The sequence below is a fragment of the Triticum aestivum genome, chromosome 4A (assembly GCF_018294505.1).
Source record: "Triticum aestivum cultivar Chinese Spring chromosome 4A, IWGSC CS RefSeq v2.1, whole genome shotgun sequence".
In the NCBI taxonomy this organism is placed as follows: Eukaryota; Viridiplantae; Streptophyta; class Magnoliopsida; order Poales; family Poaceae; genus Triticum; species Triticum aestivum.
Genome location: NC_057803.1, coordinates 670215243 through 670232669, shown reverse-complemented (window position 1 = coordinate 670232669; position 17427 = coordinate 670215243). Strand labels below are relative to the sequence as shown.

The 17427-nt window shown below is 46.5% G+C and overlaps 1 protein-coding gene across 1 annotated transcript; it reads right to left on the bottom strand.

The window, feature by feature from the left end:
- Positions 1 to 14663: 14663 nt before the first annotated feature.
- Positions 14664 to 15194, bottom strand: LOC123083009 (early nodulin-93-like). Its single transcript, XM_044505174.1, has 3 exons — positions 15131 to 15194; positions 14930 to 14991; positions 14664 to 14849 (listed from the first exon to the last, which is right to left on the bottom strand). The coding sequence occupies exons 1-3, from the start codon at positions 15192 to 15194 to the stop codon at positions 14664 to 14666; spliced, it is 312 nt and encodes a 103-aa protein (XP_044361109.1).
- Positions 15195 to 17427: the final 2233 nt, after the last annotated feature.

Here is a 17427-nt window from a genome sequence, read left to right as displayed (position 1 = left end):
CGGCGGCCACCATGGGCGCCGCCCCTCCCCGAGCCCATACACACACACACAAGCATGCATGAACACACACACACACACACACACACGTACATATGTATTTTGTATGTTTAATTAGTTTAGATTATTTAGTGTTTAATTAGTATATACGTATTTTGTATGCTTAATTAGTTTAGATTATTATTTTTTCACTATTATATATGTATGAATGCATGTTAGATGGATATAATTAGTGTTTAATTAGTATGGAAATTTTTTATATAATGTTGTTTTTCAGTTTTATAATGGATGTATAGAAGTTGTGTTTTCTATTTTTAGTGTTAGATGCTTAATTAGTATGAAATAGTATATAGATTTTTGAAATAGTAGAAATGTTAGAAATTTTAGTTATCAAAATCCAATCATTAAAAAATTATTACTTTTTGCAGGCATATAGCTAGTATTTGTTCTCGACGATGCCCGGCCCGCATCCTCGCCGTCGACCCGTCCGCGACGACGTCCAGCCGACCCATGTCCGGGACTGGGCTCCGCCGGGCTGGCACTGGGAGGTGCTGCCTGGAGGGGCGCGCCGCTTGATGAGGAACCCGGCCCCGGGTCCCGTCGTCGACCCTGATCTCGTTTGGTGGCGTTCGCGTGGGCCAGTTTCGGTGCGGAGGGACCCGGCCCCGCCGGAGGTGGTACGTCGCCGTGTCAGGGAGGAGGACGAGCATGTCCATCGCTACATGGTTGCGTTAGAGGGCGGCAGGTTCTCCAATACCTGGCAGTATCTTCGGGGATCTCACTTCAGCTATGATCCTGTGAGGGTTCCTTCTCTTTGGGTGTCCACCGCCCGCGCCGCAGGAACCACGAGTGTCCTAAATTCTTCTGTAGTATTCGATCTTTAATTAGCTAGCCAGTGATGTACTATTTAATATTATATATTATTCGAGACGATGTATTTGATATTATATCTATTATTCTAGACGAAATATTCGAGATTATATCTATTATTCGAGACGATGTAATTTGAATACTAAATTGTTTTATATTTCTTTTGAATTAGTTAAATAAAAGCTATGGCAGACAATACCGACAGAGAGGGAGAACAAACCATGTTCGATATGATACGCGGGCCAGATGATGATCAGAATGAAGAAGATTATGACGGCTCTGAATTTCTAAACAACACCGGAGAGGGTGATATGATATTCGATCGCGACGACCGAATTGATGAAGTCATGAACTACGATTATGACGATGACGAAGAACATGTTGATCCTGAAACAACAAAGACCGGCGAGGTATATATATTTATATAAGCAGGTATCTGGTGATCATCACATGTTTTAAATGACTTGAAGATATATTAACGAATCGATCTTTGTTCTTTCAGCCATCCGGGTCGAGCAAATCTTCAGGCAAAAGGACGAAACAAGGCCCGAACAAAAAGTTGAAGGAGGGCGTAAAGTATAATATCGAGGCAGTCAGACCTAATGGCGAACCATTAGCGCCTAAGAAGATTGCGGACAAGTTCATTCGTCAGTACGGAGTTCTTGTGAAGGACCAACTCCCGATCTCCCTTCAAGAATGGAGAGAGCCAGCAAAAGACAAAAGACAAAAAGGCAAAGAGAATGCTGCTCCACGTCCATATTTTACTTTTGTCGACAAGAATCAAAAAGATCTGCTTTGGGATACTCTCATGGAACATTTCACCCTACCAGATCATTTCACAGAAGCAGATGTGCAGAAAGTCAAGGACGCTGCTCTTAGGAAGATGGCGGTTGCATTCAAGAACCACAAGAATCGTGAATGGGACAAGTACGTCAAGGGAGGAAGGAAGACTCCAGTATTCGAGGGAACACTAGAGAACCAACGTGCTCATTGGGACGATTTCGTGAAATTCAAGGATTCGGAATTAGCTAAGGAACGGTCGAGAATAAACAAGAAGAATGCCGAAAAAAAGGATAAGTTCCATAAGCTGGGGCCAGGTGGCTATGCGGTGGCAATGCCTAAGTGGGATAAGTCTGAGAAAGAGATGGAGGATGCAGGTGCCACTCCGGTTACTAAGAGCTGGCCCCCCAGGGTCAGGACTTGGTTCTATGCGCATGGGGGGGAGTTGGACCCGAAGACAGGCAATGTTTCGACGAGGGCAAGTCTGAAGGGAGCCGACGATGCGATACTTGTTGCAATAGAAGAGGCACGATCGGGGGTGTTCCAGCCCAATAGAGAGAACGACGAGCTTACGCGTGCCCTGGGAAATCCTGAACACCCGGGAAGAACACGAGACAAGGGCGCTATTCCATGGTATGAGGGGTTTTCAGACTGGAACACCGACTACAGAACCCGTGCGAGAAAGAAGATTGCGGAGGAGAAGAAGAGGAAGATGGAGGAGGAGCAGAGGAAGCGGGACTATGAACGCCTTCAAGGCCTAGAAGCAAGTCAAGCAGAATTGGTAGTCAAATTCCAGCGGTAGCAGGAGCAGATCGACTCACTTACCCAGCAAAGGGGGTCTCAGCAGCTGCAGCAGCTAGCGAATGATCCAGCATTGGATAGCACTGCCCCATCCATGCCGAGAAGCAGCGTGGGTTCCGCCCCAGATGACGCAATGCTGGGTAGATACCCCGTGGATGACATCATGGAGAACACTAGCTACGAGCTACACGTCAAAATGAAGAACATATCCATGAAGGTGGCGGATGCCATTGCTTTTACAAATCCCCCCAAGGCAACCTTCCATTGCAACCCGATTCCAGCGGGCTATGCTCGTGTCTTGGTTGATGAGGTGGTGGACCCATATTCGGAGCTAGAGCTTGACTATCCTAGAGGTGACGACGAGCACTTTCTCGGAGATGCCAAACATCGTATCATCCTATGGAAAAAGGATTGCATCATCTTTCGAAGGCCACCGACACCGCGTCAGCCGACTCCTCATCGAAGTCCGCCACCGAGTCAGCAGTCTACCGCTCCTGCAAGTCCACCTAGTCCGGCAAAGTGTCAGGCCACTCCTCCTCCAAGTCCGGCAAAGTGTCAGGCCACTCCTCCTCCTCCAAGTCCGCTACAGCGTCAGACGTCCACTCCTCCTCCAAGTCCGGCACAACCTCAGGCCACTCCTCCTCCAAGTCCGGCACAGCTTCAGGCGGCCACTCCTCCTCGTCCAACTCAGCCCCGTCAGCCGTCTCCGCCGCCTCAACAATCACAGAAGAGACACCCCGCAGCTATGGTGCGTAGCGGTACGAGTCGAGGTAGTACAGGAAGTACAGGCGGAGGCAAGCGATATAAATATGGTCCAAGCCTCACGCCTCTTCCGCAGAGGGCTTATGACAGGTCCGAGGAGGAAATCGCAGCCATATCGAAGTCCGAGGTGGAAGCCCATTTTGCACCGAAACCGCCATCGCCGCCAAGGGAGAAAGTGCCTGAGGAAACGGTTGACCACTTCATTCGTATGGCTTAACCACCAGCTCCCAAGCCTGTTGACACAGACTATGAGCGTCACATCAGGAAGTTAAATCGAGCACGTCTACGTAAGGAGGCGAGCTCGGGATCGAGCAAACAAGAAGCAGTTGTCAAAAAATGCGGGAAAACCATTCCCCAGCTGGGAGAACAGGCGGCGCAATCGATCCCCTTGCTTGTTGTGCCAACAACACGTGACAGTACGCGCGCCCAATATTATTGTGGGCAAACAGTTTACGTTCCTAAGGTGGGCAATGTGGTAATAACGGAGGAGCATATACTGCAGGCTGAAGTTCTCAAAATCGCTGTTGGACAACTCCTCGAGATCGAGCCCATGCCTGTGCTTAGAGAGGATGAAATAAAACGGAAATATGTCCGGGGCCAACCTTTGGTCGAGCCAGACAAGGTCAAGAACCTCCCAACGAGAATGTATGAATTGCATCAATGGTACATGAACATTACCAAGATTTCCGATCGATTGTCCCTCATGGTGAATGTCAAGGAGGAGCATTACTACCATGAGAAAGCTGTGTCCGTTGAGTATTCTGAACTGTTTCAGTTATACAATCAAGACGCACTCGACAAATCTATCGTCAGTTGCTATTGTCTGTAAGTGATTTCTTTCTGTAATTTAAGTCTCAAGCTAGCTGTAGTGATCCTTTTGATCAATCATTACCTGTAATTATCCTCACTATATTCTTTTCTGTGGTATTATATGCAGGATAAAGATGTATGAAATGAGAAAAGGTGGACGCTATGGCATTGGGTTCATTGACCCAAACACCGTTAATAAATACACATGGAAAATAGATGCACGTCATCAAAAGGCCGTAGAGGACAGCATGCTAGAGTTCTTGAAGCGCCTCAAATACAATGAAGATATACTACTTCCTTACAACTTCCAGTGAGTCACACTGTCTTGTACTACAAATTTTCTGTTTTTGCCTACTAGCTAGCTACATATTTTTTCTTACATATGCCCGCTTAATTAAGACATGCAAACGTGTGTGCATGCAGATATCACTGGGTCTTGTGTATCATTAAAGTTGACGCCGAACAGTTGAAATACTGGACTCACTACTCAAAGAAAAAACTGACTATAACATCTTGTTTGGGATAGTCAACAGGTAATTTCAATCATTATTAACTATATATCTCGGCCTATTTAGTTTGTCATTTCATGATATGAACTATTTAATAACCCCTTTATTTATTTTCTTTGTCGGCGGGCATGGCTTGGGCAAGGTTCATCAGCGTCACGGAAGGCGAATGGAAAGAAAAGCTTAAATGGGGAAGATCCAAGGTAAGTAATTAAGTAGTACTAGCTAGCTAGTTAGCTGCCATCTCTTTAATTATCATGCTTGATTAATTATTATCTGATCAAATTCCATTCTCGTAAAGGCCCTGAAGCAGGCGCAGGGGACTGATCTGTGTGCATTCTGCGTTTGCGAGAACATTCACATGATGGCATCCGAAAGGAGCAGATCTCAAAGACAGGAATGGGTACGCTTGTCAAAACACTATTCACAATTTTTACACCATTATCGATATCTAGTCACACAACTAATACACATGCATATTGATCTCCTTCTTAACAGTTCAGAAAGGTGCGGGAGAAGCTCTTAGAAATGGAGCGCGTAGAAGCACTTCAAGAGGAAATAGCGGGATTTTTGCTCGACCAGGTCATAAATCCAAAGGGAGAATACTATTACCTGCTACCGCCCCCATGAAAACCACTTCCAATTGTCATCGTGCTCCGAAGGCACCAATTAGGCTAATGCCACTGGCTCCGAAGGCAACATGCATATGTAGGAGAAATTGTATATAGCTATACATGTGTGTATGTGTGAATTAATTAATATGATGGTTTGTGAGACATTGATGATATATATATGCATGATTGGTTCTACTAGAAATTCTATATATCGTAAAATACCAGCAAAAGAAAAAGAATTAAAATGGAAACACAAAATAAAATGAAAAAGAAATCATAAAACTAAAAAAAAACCAAACCTTATAGTACCGGTTGGTCTTACCAACCGGTACTAAAGGGCTCCAGGCCCCTGGAGCTGGCTCATGCCACGTGGTTTTCCTTTAGCACACGTACCACACGTGCGGCACCTCTGAGTTTAGCACACGTACGGCTTGGCGGCGTCCTCTCCTTCTTGATCCAGCAAGAGTAGATATCTTAGCACATGCACGAGTTTAATGGAGGAAGGCGAGCAGTTTGCAGCCGTTTGAATGCAGTGAGGAGGCGTATTCAGCCGGACGGGCAGCGGGCGACGCCCTCGGCCGGCGCGCCATTTCAGTTGCGGAGGCAGTGAGAGGTCGTGTTCGCTCTGGGTCGGCTTCAATGTGAAGCGGCCGTTCTACAGCGACATGAATGTGGACAGATAGCGCCGAGCGAGAAAGTGTGCAGGCGAGGTAGGACGGAGTTTGGGTGTGCCAACATGATCAGAAGCGGTCGTGGGTGTTGTCTGGATACCCGCGAAGGGCCCCCGTTTGGCGAGATAGGACGGAGTTTGGGTGTGCCAACATGATCAGAAACGATCGTAGGTGTTGTTTGGATGCCCGCAAAGGGCCCTCATTTGTATCCGATTTATGAGAGAAATTACAGCTGAACCATCGTGCAAACTGATACAGGTCCTTATCTCTAGCAAGAAATACCTCTCTAAGTCAAAGGCGGGACTCCGCTAGTACATGAGTGGCGTTTCAAAACGTACGACTATTTTTTCAATGAGGATAAATGTACGACTAGTTATCCTATAATAATTATTTCCTTTTGTTCCTTTATTAATAAACCTTCCTTCATTTGTCACCCCATCTTTTAAAACCCATCAAAAGATTTTAAACAAGTGAGGTGACATGATCCTGGCGTGCATCGCGGAACAGGGGAGGAATAGAGGATCAAAGAATGTAGTAGTAGTGTTATTTCGGTCTTGTGCATGCTCTGCCACAGAGCGACCGCCGCATGTCAAATGACAGTCACAAACAAGAAAATGTAAGTCGTGTGATGGTATGGCCAACCCGAGTTGTACAAATGCAGGTTATTATTAATTCAAGATTACTGGCTGGATACACGGATACATGAGATTAGTGCTTCTACACGCAGAGCAGCGCAGTACAGCACTCGCTGTCTGCAAGCCTCGCGTGATGTCACATAATTGTTGAACATTATACTACTAGTAATAGTAGTACTCCCTCCGTCCGAATATACTTGTCACGAAAACGGGTAAAAATGAATGTATCTAAAACTAAAATACGACTAGATACATTCATTTTTTTGACAAGTATTTCCGGACAGAGGGAGTATCTTATTGCGCGCCACTAATGGATCTATTGTGGGCTAATTAGTGGAAGGAGGTGTTCTTGAGGTGGTCTGGCGCGTCGTCGAAGGAGTGCTTCCTGGCCATGGAGAGGATGGTCTTGTCGGCGACGATGAAGTAGGCCATCCCAGCGACGGTGGAGATGATGAGCGCCTGGCCTATGGGGCTCAGGTGCGCCCTCGCCCACGGCAGCATCCTCACGCTCGCCAGCTGAAGTTACAGGTAACGCATCCATGAGACATGCTATGAACCGTGCAAGGATTTCGTCAAAGAACTGAATGGCTACTTACTGTAGGTACTGCGGCAGCGACGGTGGCGACGGCCGCGGCCTTGGCTCCCGCCACGGCGGCCTCTGCAGTTCCACAGACATGTTTCAGCAGACAGTACCAGTACCACACAAAGCTGCAATGCAATGTACTACTAGAACAGAAGGGCAAGGGCATTGCCGGCATGGTAAACTAGCGCGACATCATATCGTTCCTTTTTGTTACCTCTGGAGCAGCGCCTGGCGGCGGCGAGCTTCTGATCGAGGTAGGCACGGGTCACCGTCGACATCTCGGCGGAGATCCGAGGGAAGTGAACTGGCAGTAGCAGTGAAGTATCTGCAGCAGTGTAACTGTGTCTGTGTGACGGTGTGAGTGAGATGAGATGGATAGGAAACGATAATGCTACACTTACGGGCCGCTGCTACGGACCAAGCGATACGCGCTGATGTGGAAACGTCCACTTCATCCCCACAGCCCACCCCTCTTGAGCAGAAAACAGCAGAAAAATTACTCGCGCACAACAGCCAGACCGTCCGCTCATCCCCTTTCTCTCCCGGGCGACGCGACGGCGACGGCCGACTGCTGGCGGCGGAGAGGATGTTCCCCAAGATCAGCGGCGGCGTGACATTGGCGAGGGTCAGCGTGCTAAGTCGTACGCGGGCGGCGCTCGCGAGCTCTTGGTCTCCGGCGGCTGCGGCGCGAGATCTTTGGTCTCCGGCGACGGCGGCGCGAGCTATTGGTCGTCGGCTGCGGCGGCGTGAACTCTTGGCCGGATTGTGCCACGATGAGGTCCTCCATTGTTGTCATGTCGAGCAACTAAAATCGCAAATATCCTGCATGTTGTGTGAAATTGCCCATGTCCCTTGGTTGTCTGATGATGTTACTTTTTGCTTGACAGATTCAGAGCTGTGTTAGATCCGTGATGAAACAGTACCACACAAGATGCAGATTCTGATAACAGAAGCTAAACAAGCCAATATATTGTTCAATCTTGCATCATCAACACTATCATATGGTTGCCTGTGTATATCTTGTCAGGACATGTCATCTCTGCAAACAAGTGCAGACTCAATCCTTCTCTGAACATACCATCAGCTAGTGCCCTCCCTGTGAACATCTTCAGGATCCAGTAGAATTATCCAAAAGCTGTAAGCATCACCATCAGCTGATGCAGAAAGGGCACAAAATCAAGGCAGTTCAGTAAGAAATATGTCTGTTGGAAACATCCCTATATATTGTTGTTGTTCCGTGATGTTGTACATTGTAAACATATCTCCCTATTCAGGGATTTAGTTAGCCACGACTGACTAGCACGTTCGTGCACTCATGTACTTGGCTGAGATCAATACAAAAGTGGGTTTCATCATATTCTTGCCTCTTACATTCTGTCATTGTGTTATTGAGATTGAAAGAGTATTTGCTGCTGATATTTCTGCTAGGATCGACATGAAAGAATCACCTAATCATTTGAACTGGAACTGAAAGTGGAATCAACTAATACTTGAACCATATAACAGAGACAAATTCAAGTCCCTTGGGCCGAAACAAGATGACAAAATATAAATCCGTCTACTTTTCTAGTGCCCTGGTGCCTATCAGGTATCAAGTATTACATTAAAGTTGACAAGTTCATACAAAATATTGCATCCAACATCTTCAAACTACGTAAATCATGTCCAAACTCTGGTCCATCATATCATCGAGCCCTTAATTTTCATCGAAGTGTAATGCTGCAGAATTAGACACTACAGTCGATCCTTGCTGAACTTGAAACAACATACTTGTATATTCTCCGAGAATTTGGGGCATAACCATTGTCGATGAACCTCCAAGTGATACTGTAGTTGATCCTTGGGGTGGATTTATGTCGCCATTGATAATGCCCAAGTCAAATGATTTCTGCTCCAAAGAAAGTGATAAAATTACATGGATGTTTAAGAGTTTACTAGAAATAAAAATGTGAGAAATAAGCATACCTCAGCCATGCTACTACAAGTTTGGCCATCTTGTTCCACAATATCTTGTTCTAGAATATCATCCTGTGATGATTTCCTTTTTTTATTGGACATTTTCTTTTCCAAATTCATGGAGCGAGCCTGAAATAAATACTTAGTAAGAAAACACGCACGAGTTTGGGTTATTATTTTCACAGAATAAAAACATAATATAGGGAGAATACCTTTTGTTCAGCTTCCTTTTGTGCAGCCTTCTTCTCTTCTTGTGCAGCCTTTTTCTTCTCCCTTAGTTCAGCTTTCTTCTTCTTTTCATTTGCTTGACGAATAAGCTTATCAACCTTGGATTCTTTTCTCAATGAAGGAGGACGTCCAGCACATCTAACAGCTATTGGACTTAGTATAGTTTTACTTGTTGTCTTCCCATCAGAAGGCGCCTCTTCCTGCAATTGATCTTTTGGTGCACTAACCTGATCCTTATTATTTTCAGAACTTGAGTTGCTAGAGTACTTAATTTTCAAGGTGCAAAGATCTTCAATCAATGAATTGCATGAATCATCTGACATGGCGCCTATCTCTGCAACTGGGTAGAAACTGTTGCACAATCTATCAAAACGATTTGCAACAAGAGTATTTTCCATGCCGCCATATGTGCATCTGATGAAGTTATGTTTTCTTTTCACATTTTTTCTCCACCGATCAAGAATGTATTGTAGAGGAACCTCCTTGATTTTCTTGTGAGTGAGCACACATAACACATGCCTACAGAGAATCCCCCTGAACTCAAAGTGGCGACATGAACACTTAACTTCAAACTCTTCCTCACTGAATTGTACATGGTACACAATATCTTTTCTCCACCCTTTTTCTTTGTCAATCAGCACATCCTCAGTTATTTCATATGTTTCCATTGCCCCTTTTTTTTCTATTAACTTCCGATCACAATACATCTTGTGTGTTAGCTCTTCTTGAAATTCTTTGAACTTCGAATTTGTATAGATTGATTGAAATTGCTTCTCGATATCAAAGTGTGTGATGCAAGGTATGGTTGAATTGAAAGAGTTGAAATCAGCAATATTCTCCTTCTCAACTTTATCACGAAGAGCATTCTCATATTGGCTAACAAAATGCTTCAATGTAGTTTTTGCATTAACATACCCATCGAAGAAGGCATTCATACTCTCACTACGTTGTGTAGTAGACATACCTGCCCAAAAGGCATCTTTCACAAATGCTGGAACCCATCGGTGCCTATGGCGGTAAAGCCCTTTAAGCCATTCGTTATCACCAAGATCATACTTCTCAAGCATATGCATCCAAGCAACTTCAAACTCTGTAATTGTTAATGAATCATAAACTGCCTTGCCAATAGCAGCCTTAATGTGATCATACTCATCATATCCACCAAACTTCTCGGGTATCTTCTTCATTATATGCCACAAACACCATCTATATCGAGATTCTGGAAAAACTCTTTCCACACCATTCTGAATTGCTTTTGCTTGATCGGTTACAATAGCTTTTGGATGGAGATTTGACATACATGTGAGCCATGCTTGAAATAACCAAACAAATGTTTCTGTATCTTCATTTGATAATAGAGCACATCCAAGCAAAACTGATTGTCCATGATGATTCACTCCAACAAAACAAGCAAAAGGCATATCATATTTGTTCGTCAAATATGTTGTGTCAAAACTAACGACATCATGAAAAGAGTCATACACTGCTCTACTTCTTGCATCAGCCCAAAAGACATTCCTTAGTCGAGATTCATCATCAAGGTCCATGACACTGACAAAATTTGGGTTGTCAGATTGCATCTTGACAAAAAAATCACGAACCGCTTCAGCATCACCTCTGCCAAGTTTCAACCTTCTTGTTTTCTCTAGAAAATTGCGAGCATTCTTCTCACCAAAAGTTAGGTTCTCATGACCATTTGCTTCCACAACAAAAGAATTGAAATTCTTGTTTACTCGAATTCCAGCCCGGTCATTCAGCTCAAGCCTTCGCTTCACATGGAAGTCTAACTTTTGGTTGCATCTGAATAACCGAGACTTGTGTGGACTTAATGTACGATTATGATCTAAAATGACAGTTGAAAGATGAAACTTCCCATCAGGACCACGGGTAATATTGATTTTAGCTTTACATCCTAACCCGGTTGTTGGATTTGGTTTCAACATATTTCTTGATCTGGACTGAGTCTTACCATACCGAGAGCACGAAAGTGTAAGATACTTCAGCTGTCCATTATCATCATTGTTTGAGCTTCTTCTTGTCACACCAAAGCCCTTTGCTTTAGCGTAGTTGTTGTAGTACTCTCACACCTCATTCTCAGTATCAAAGGTCATCCCCAATTTAGGGTCTCCAAGTAAGGCATCTGGTTGAGCTTCACCAAGGTCATGTTCAAGTTCCACATTGCTTTCATTCCGTTGCTTATTGGTGTCATCATCGCTTGAAATCGACATGTCACTTGATTCTTGAACACCACCAGTTCCATCATCCATTTCTATAAATCAAGAAAACTTTAAACATTATTATTGTTCAAAGGCAATATAACTAAATTGATAGGGGATGGTAACATATTGTAGATTCAGAGGCATGCAGATTCAGAGGCATGTAGATTCAGAAGCTTGTAGATTCAGAAGCTTGTAGATTCAGAGGCATGTAGATTCAGAGAGAAGAAAGGAATATAAGAATCGATCAACATACAGTAACATCGACCGTACGGTCAAGAAAAGCTAGATAAAAGGTGCAAATATTGAACATAACGAAATATTGGGGCAAAACCCTCACCTCCTCTAGTCCCCGAGCTCGCCCAGGCACACAAGAGCTCCACCCCCAGCGTCGTCCACGTTGTCGAAGCTTTGACAGTGAGCAGCTGCGACGACAGCAGCTGTTGAAACGAAAAAAATCAATCGTAATCTGATCGAGAAAAGTTAGATGGAAGATGCAAAGATTGAACAATGTTGGGGCAAGAACCTCACCTCCTCCAGTCCTCAAGCTTCGACGGTGACCGGCTGCCACGACAACAGTTTAGGCTGCGACCTGCTGCGACAACGACGCCGCCTGACCTAGAATCCCAGCGGCCATCTGTTCAATGTGGAGCGAGGGAATCCAAGCGGCCCGTCTAGAAAACGAGGAGGCGGCAGACTGTTCTTTTCTTTCGAGGTAGAAGAAGGCGGACGGTCTGGCTGTTGTGCACGAGTAATTTTTCTGCTGTTTTCTGCTCGAGAGGGGTGGGCTGTGGGGATGACGTGGACGTTTCCACATCAGCGCGTATCGCTTGGTCCGTAGCAGCGGCCCGTAAGTGTAGATTCAAGGTTCATCAGCGTCACGGAAGGCGAATGGAAAGAAAAGCTTAAATGGGGAAGACCCAAGGTAAGTAATTAAGTAGTACTAGCTAGCTAGTTAGCTGCCATCTCTTTAATTATCATGCTTGATTAATTATTATCTGATCAAATTCCATTCTCGTAAAGGCCCTGAAGTAGACGCAGGGGACTGATCTGTGTGCATTCTGCGTTTGCGAGAACATTCGCATGATGGCGTCCGAAAGGAGCAGATCTCAAAGACAGGAATGGGTACGCTTGTCAAAACACTATTCACAATTTTTACACCATTATCGATATCTAGTCACACAACTAATACACATGCATATTGATCTCCTTCTTAACAGTTCAGAAAGGTGCGGGAGAAGCTCTTAGAAATGGAGCGCGTAGAAGCACTTCAAGAGGAAATAGCGGGATTTTTGCTCGACCAGGTCATAAATCCAAAGGGAGAATACTATTACCTGCTACCGCCCCCATGAAAACCACTTCCAATTGTCATCGTGCTCCGAAGGCACCAATTAGGCTAATGCCACTGGCTCCGAAGGCAACATGCATATGTAGGAGAAATTGTATATAGCTATACATGTGTGTATGTGTGAATTAATTAATATGATAGTTTGTGAGACATTGATGATATATATATGCATGATTGGTTCTACTAGAAATTCTATATATCGTAAAATACCAGCAAAAGAAAAAGAATTAAAATGGAAACACAAAATTAAATGAAAAAGAAATCATAAAACTAAAAAAACCCCAAACCTTATAGTACCGGTTGGTCTTACCAACCGGTACTAAAGGGCTCCAGGCCCCTGGAGCTGGCTCATGCCACGTGGTTTTCCTTTAGCACTGGTTTGTGCTGAACCGGTACTAAAGGGGGGGGGGGCTTTAGTGCCAACACTTTAGTGCCGGTTATGGAACCGGCACTAAAGGGCCTTACGAACCGGTGCTATTGTCCGGTTCTGCACTAGTGGAACACCCAAGGTCTAATCTAGGAGATGTATATCAACAAGAGGGGGGTGGTGTCTATATACCCTTGTAGACCGAAAGCGTTAACGATCTAGAGATCGTGCTTGGCGTAGTCGTACTCGCATCACGATCCAATTCAATCCAAGTACCGCACGTGCGGCACCTCTGAGTTTAGCACACGTACGGCTTGGCGGCGTCCTCTCCTTCTTGATCCAGTAAGAGTAGATATCTTAGCACATGCACGAGTTTAATGGAGGAAGGCGAGCAGTTTGCAGCCGTTTGAATGCAGTGAGGAGGCGTATTCAGCCGGACGGGCAGCGTGCGACGCCCTCGGCCGGCGCGCCATTTCAGTTGCGGAGGCAGTGAGAGGTCGTGTTCGCTCTGGGTCGGCTTCAATGTGAAGCGGCCGTTCTACAGCGACATGAATGTGGACAGATAGAGCCGAGCGAGAAAGTGTGCAGGCGAGGTAGGACGGAGTTTGGGTGTGCCAACATGATCAGAAGCGGTCGTGGGTGTTGTCTGGATACCCGCGAAGGGCCCCAGTTTGGCGAGATAGGACGGAGTTTGGGTGTGGCAACATGATCAGAAACGATCGTAGGTGTTGTTTGGATGCCCGCGAAGGGCCCTCATTTGTATCCGATTTATGAGAGAAATTACATCTGAACCATCGTGCAAACTGATACAGGCCCTTATCTCTAGCAAGAAATACCTCTCTAAGTCAAAGGCGGGACTCCGCTAGTACATGAGTGGCGTTTCAAAACGTACGACTATTTTTTCAATGAGGATAAATGTACGACTAGTTATCCTATAATAAGTATTTCCTTTTGTTCCTTTATTAATAAACCTTCCTTCATTTGTCACCCCATCTTTTAAAACCCATCAAAAGATTTTAAACAAGTGAGGTGACATGATCCTGTCGTGCATCGCGGAACAGGGGAGGAATAGAGGATCAAAGAATGTAGTAGTAGTGTTATTTCGGTCTTGTGCATGCTCTGCCACAGAGCGACCGCCGCATGTCAAATGACAGTCACAAACAAGAAAATGTAAGTCGTGTGATGGTATGGCCAACCCGAGTTGTACAAATGCAAGTTATTATTAATTCAAGATTACTGGTTGGATACACGGATACATGAGATTAGTGCTTCTGCACGCAGAGCAGCTCAGTACAGCACTCGCTGTCTGCAAGCCTCGCGTGATGTCACATAATTGTTGAACATTATACTACTAGTAATAGTAGTACTCCCTCCGTCCGAAAATACTTGTCACGAAAACGGGTAAAAATGAATGTATCTAAAACTAAAATACGACTAGATACATTCATTTTTTCGACAAGTATTTCCGGACAGAGGGAGTATCTTATTGCACGCCACTAATGGATCTATTGGGGGCTAATTAGTGGAAGGAGGTGTTCTTGAGGTGGTCTGGCGCGTCGTCGAAGGAGTGCTTCCTGGCCATGGAGAGGATGGTCTTGTCGGCGACGATGAAGTAGGCCATCCCAGCGACGGTGGAGATGATGAGCGCCTGGCCTGTGGGGTTCAGGTGCGCCCTCGCCCACGGCAGCATCCTCACGCTCGCCAGCTGAAGTTACAGGTAACGCATCCATGAGACATGCTATGAACCGTGCAAGGATTTCGTCAAAGAACTGAATGGCTACTTACTGTAGGTACTGCGGCAGCGACGGTGGCGACGGCCGCGGCCTTGGCTCCCGCCACGGTGGCCTCTGCAGTTCCACAGACATGTTTCAGCAGACAGTACCAGTACCACACAAAGCTGCAATGCAATGTACTACTAGAACAGAAGGGCAAGGGCATTGCCGGCATGGTAAACCAGCGCAACATCATATCGTTCCTTTTTGTTACCTCTGGAGCAGCGCCTGGCGGCGGCGAGCTTCTGATCGAGGTAGGCACGGGTCACCGTCGACATCTCGGCGGAGATCCGAGGGAAGTGAACTGGCAGTAGCAGTGAAGTATCTGCAGCAGTGTAACTGTGTTTGTGTGACGGTGTGAGTGAGATGAGATGGATAGGAAACGATAATGCTACACTTACGGGCCGCTGCTACGGACCAAGCGATACGCGCTGATGTGGAAACGTCCACTTCATCCCCACAGCCCACCCCTCTTGAGCAGAAAACAGCAGAAAAATTACTCGCGCACAACAGCCAAACCGTCCGCTCATCCCCTTTCTCTCCCGGGCGACGCGACGGCGACGGCCGACTGCTGGCGGCGGAGAGGATGTTCCCCAAGATCAGCGGCGGCGTGACATGGCGAGGGTCAGTGCGCTAAGTCGTACGCGGGCGGCGCTCGCGAGCTCTTGGTCTCCGGCGGCTGCGGCGCGAGATCTTTGGTCTCCGGCGACGGCGGCGCGAGCTATTGGTCGTCGGCTGCGGCGGCGCGAACTCTTGGCCGGATTGTGCCACGATGAGGTCCTCCATTGTTGTCATGTCGAGCAACTAAAATCGCAAATATCCTGCATGTTGTGTGAAATTGCTCATGTCCCTTGGTTGTCTGATGATGTTACTTTTTGCTTGACAGATTCAGAGCTGTGTTAGATGCGTGATGAAACAGTACCACACAAGATGCAGATTCTGATAACAGAAGCTAAACAAGCCAATATATTGTTCAATCTTGCATCATCAACACTATCATATGGTTTCCTGTGTATATCTTGTCAGGACATGTCATCTCTGCAAACAAGTGCAGACTCAATCCTTCTCTGAACATACCATCAGCTAGTGCCCTCCCTGTGAACATCTTTAGGATCCAGCAGAATTATCCAAAAGCTGTAAGCTGTTGGGGAGCGTAGCAGAAATTCAAAATTTTCCTACTTGTCACCAAGATCTATCTATGGAGAGACTAGCAACGAGGGGAAGGAGAGTGCATCTACATACCCTTGTAGATCGCTAAGCGGAAGCGTTCAAGTGAATGGGGTTGATGGAGTCGTACTCGCCGTGATTCAGATCACCGATGATCCTAGTGCCGAACGGACGGCACCTCCGCGTTCAACACACGTACAGCTCGACGATGTCTCCCACGCCTTGATCCAGCAAGGAGAGAGGGAGAGGTTGAGGAAGACTCCATCCAGCAGCAGCACAACGGCGTGGTGGTGATGGAGGAGCGTGGCAATCCTGCAGGGCTTCGCCAAGCACCTACGGGAGAGGAGGAGGTGTCACGGGAGGGAGGGAGGCGCCAAGGGCTCAGGTATGGATGCCCTCCCTCCCCTCCACTATATATAGGGGCAGGGGAGAGGGGGGAGGCGCAGCCTTGCCCCTTCCTCCAAGGAAGGGGTGCGGCTAAGAGGGGGGGAGGAGTCCATCCTCCCAAGGCACCTCGGAGGTGCCTTCCGCCTTTAGGACTCTCCCCTTTTTCCTATATCTTGGCGCATGGGCCTCTAGGGGCTGGTGCCCTTGGCCCATGTAGGCCAAGGCGCACCCCCTACAGCCCATGTGGCCCCCCGGGGCAAGTGGCCCCACCCGGTGGGCCCCCGGGACCCTTCCGGTGGTCCCGGTACAATACCGATGACCCCGAAACTTGTCCCGATGGCCGAAACAGGACTTCCTATATATAAATCTTTACCTCCGGACCATTCCGGAACTCCTCGTGACGTCCGGGATCTCATCCGGGACTCCGAACAACATTCGGTAACCACATAAAGCTTCCTTTATAACCCTAGCGTCATCGAACCTTAAGTGTGTAGACCCTACGGGTTCGGGAGACATGCAGACATGACCGTGACATTCTCCGGTCAATAACCAACAGCGGGATCTGGATACCCATGTTGGATCCCACATGTTCCACGATGATCTCATCGGATGAACCACGATGTCAAGGACTCAATCGATCCCGTATACAATTCCCTTTGTCTAGCGGTATGGTACTTGCCCGAGATTCGATCGTCGGTATACCGATACCTTGTTCAATCTCGTTACCGGCAAGTCTCTTTACTCGTTCCATAACACATCATCCCATGATCAACCCCTTTGTCACATTGTGCACATTATGATGATGTCCTACCGAGTGGGCCCAGAGATACCTCTCCGTTTACACGGAGTGACAAAATCCCAATCTCGATTCGTGCCAACCCAATAGACACTTTCAGAGATACCCGTAGTGTACCTTTATAGCCACCCAGTTACGTTGTGACGTTTGGCACACCCAAA

Bases quoted from the DNA above. Each gene is read 5' to 3' on its own strand.
- LOC123083009 (XM_044505174.1), bottom strand. From the start codon at position 15,194: ATGTCGACGGTGACCCGTGCCTACCTCGATCAGAAGCTCGCCGCCGCC. The intron at 14,992-15,130 runs GTAACAAAAAGG...GTGGAACTGCAG, and splicing joins CGCCAGGCGCTGCTCCAGAG to AGGCCACCGTGGCGGGAGCC. The intron at 14,850-14,929 runs GTAAGTAGCCAT...CTGTAACTTCAG, and splicing joins TCGCTGCCGCAGTACCTACA to CTGGCGAGCGTGAGGATGCT.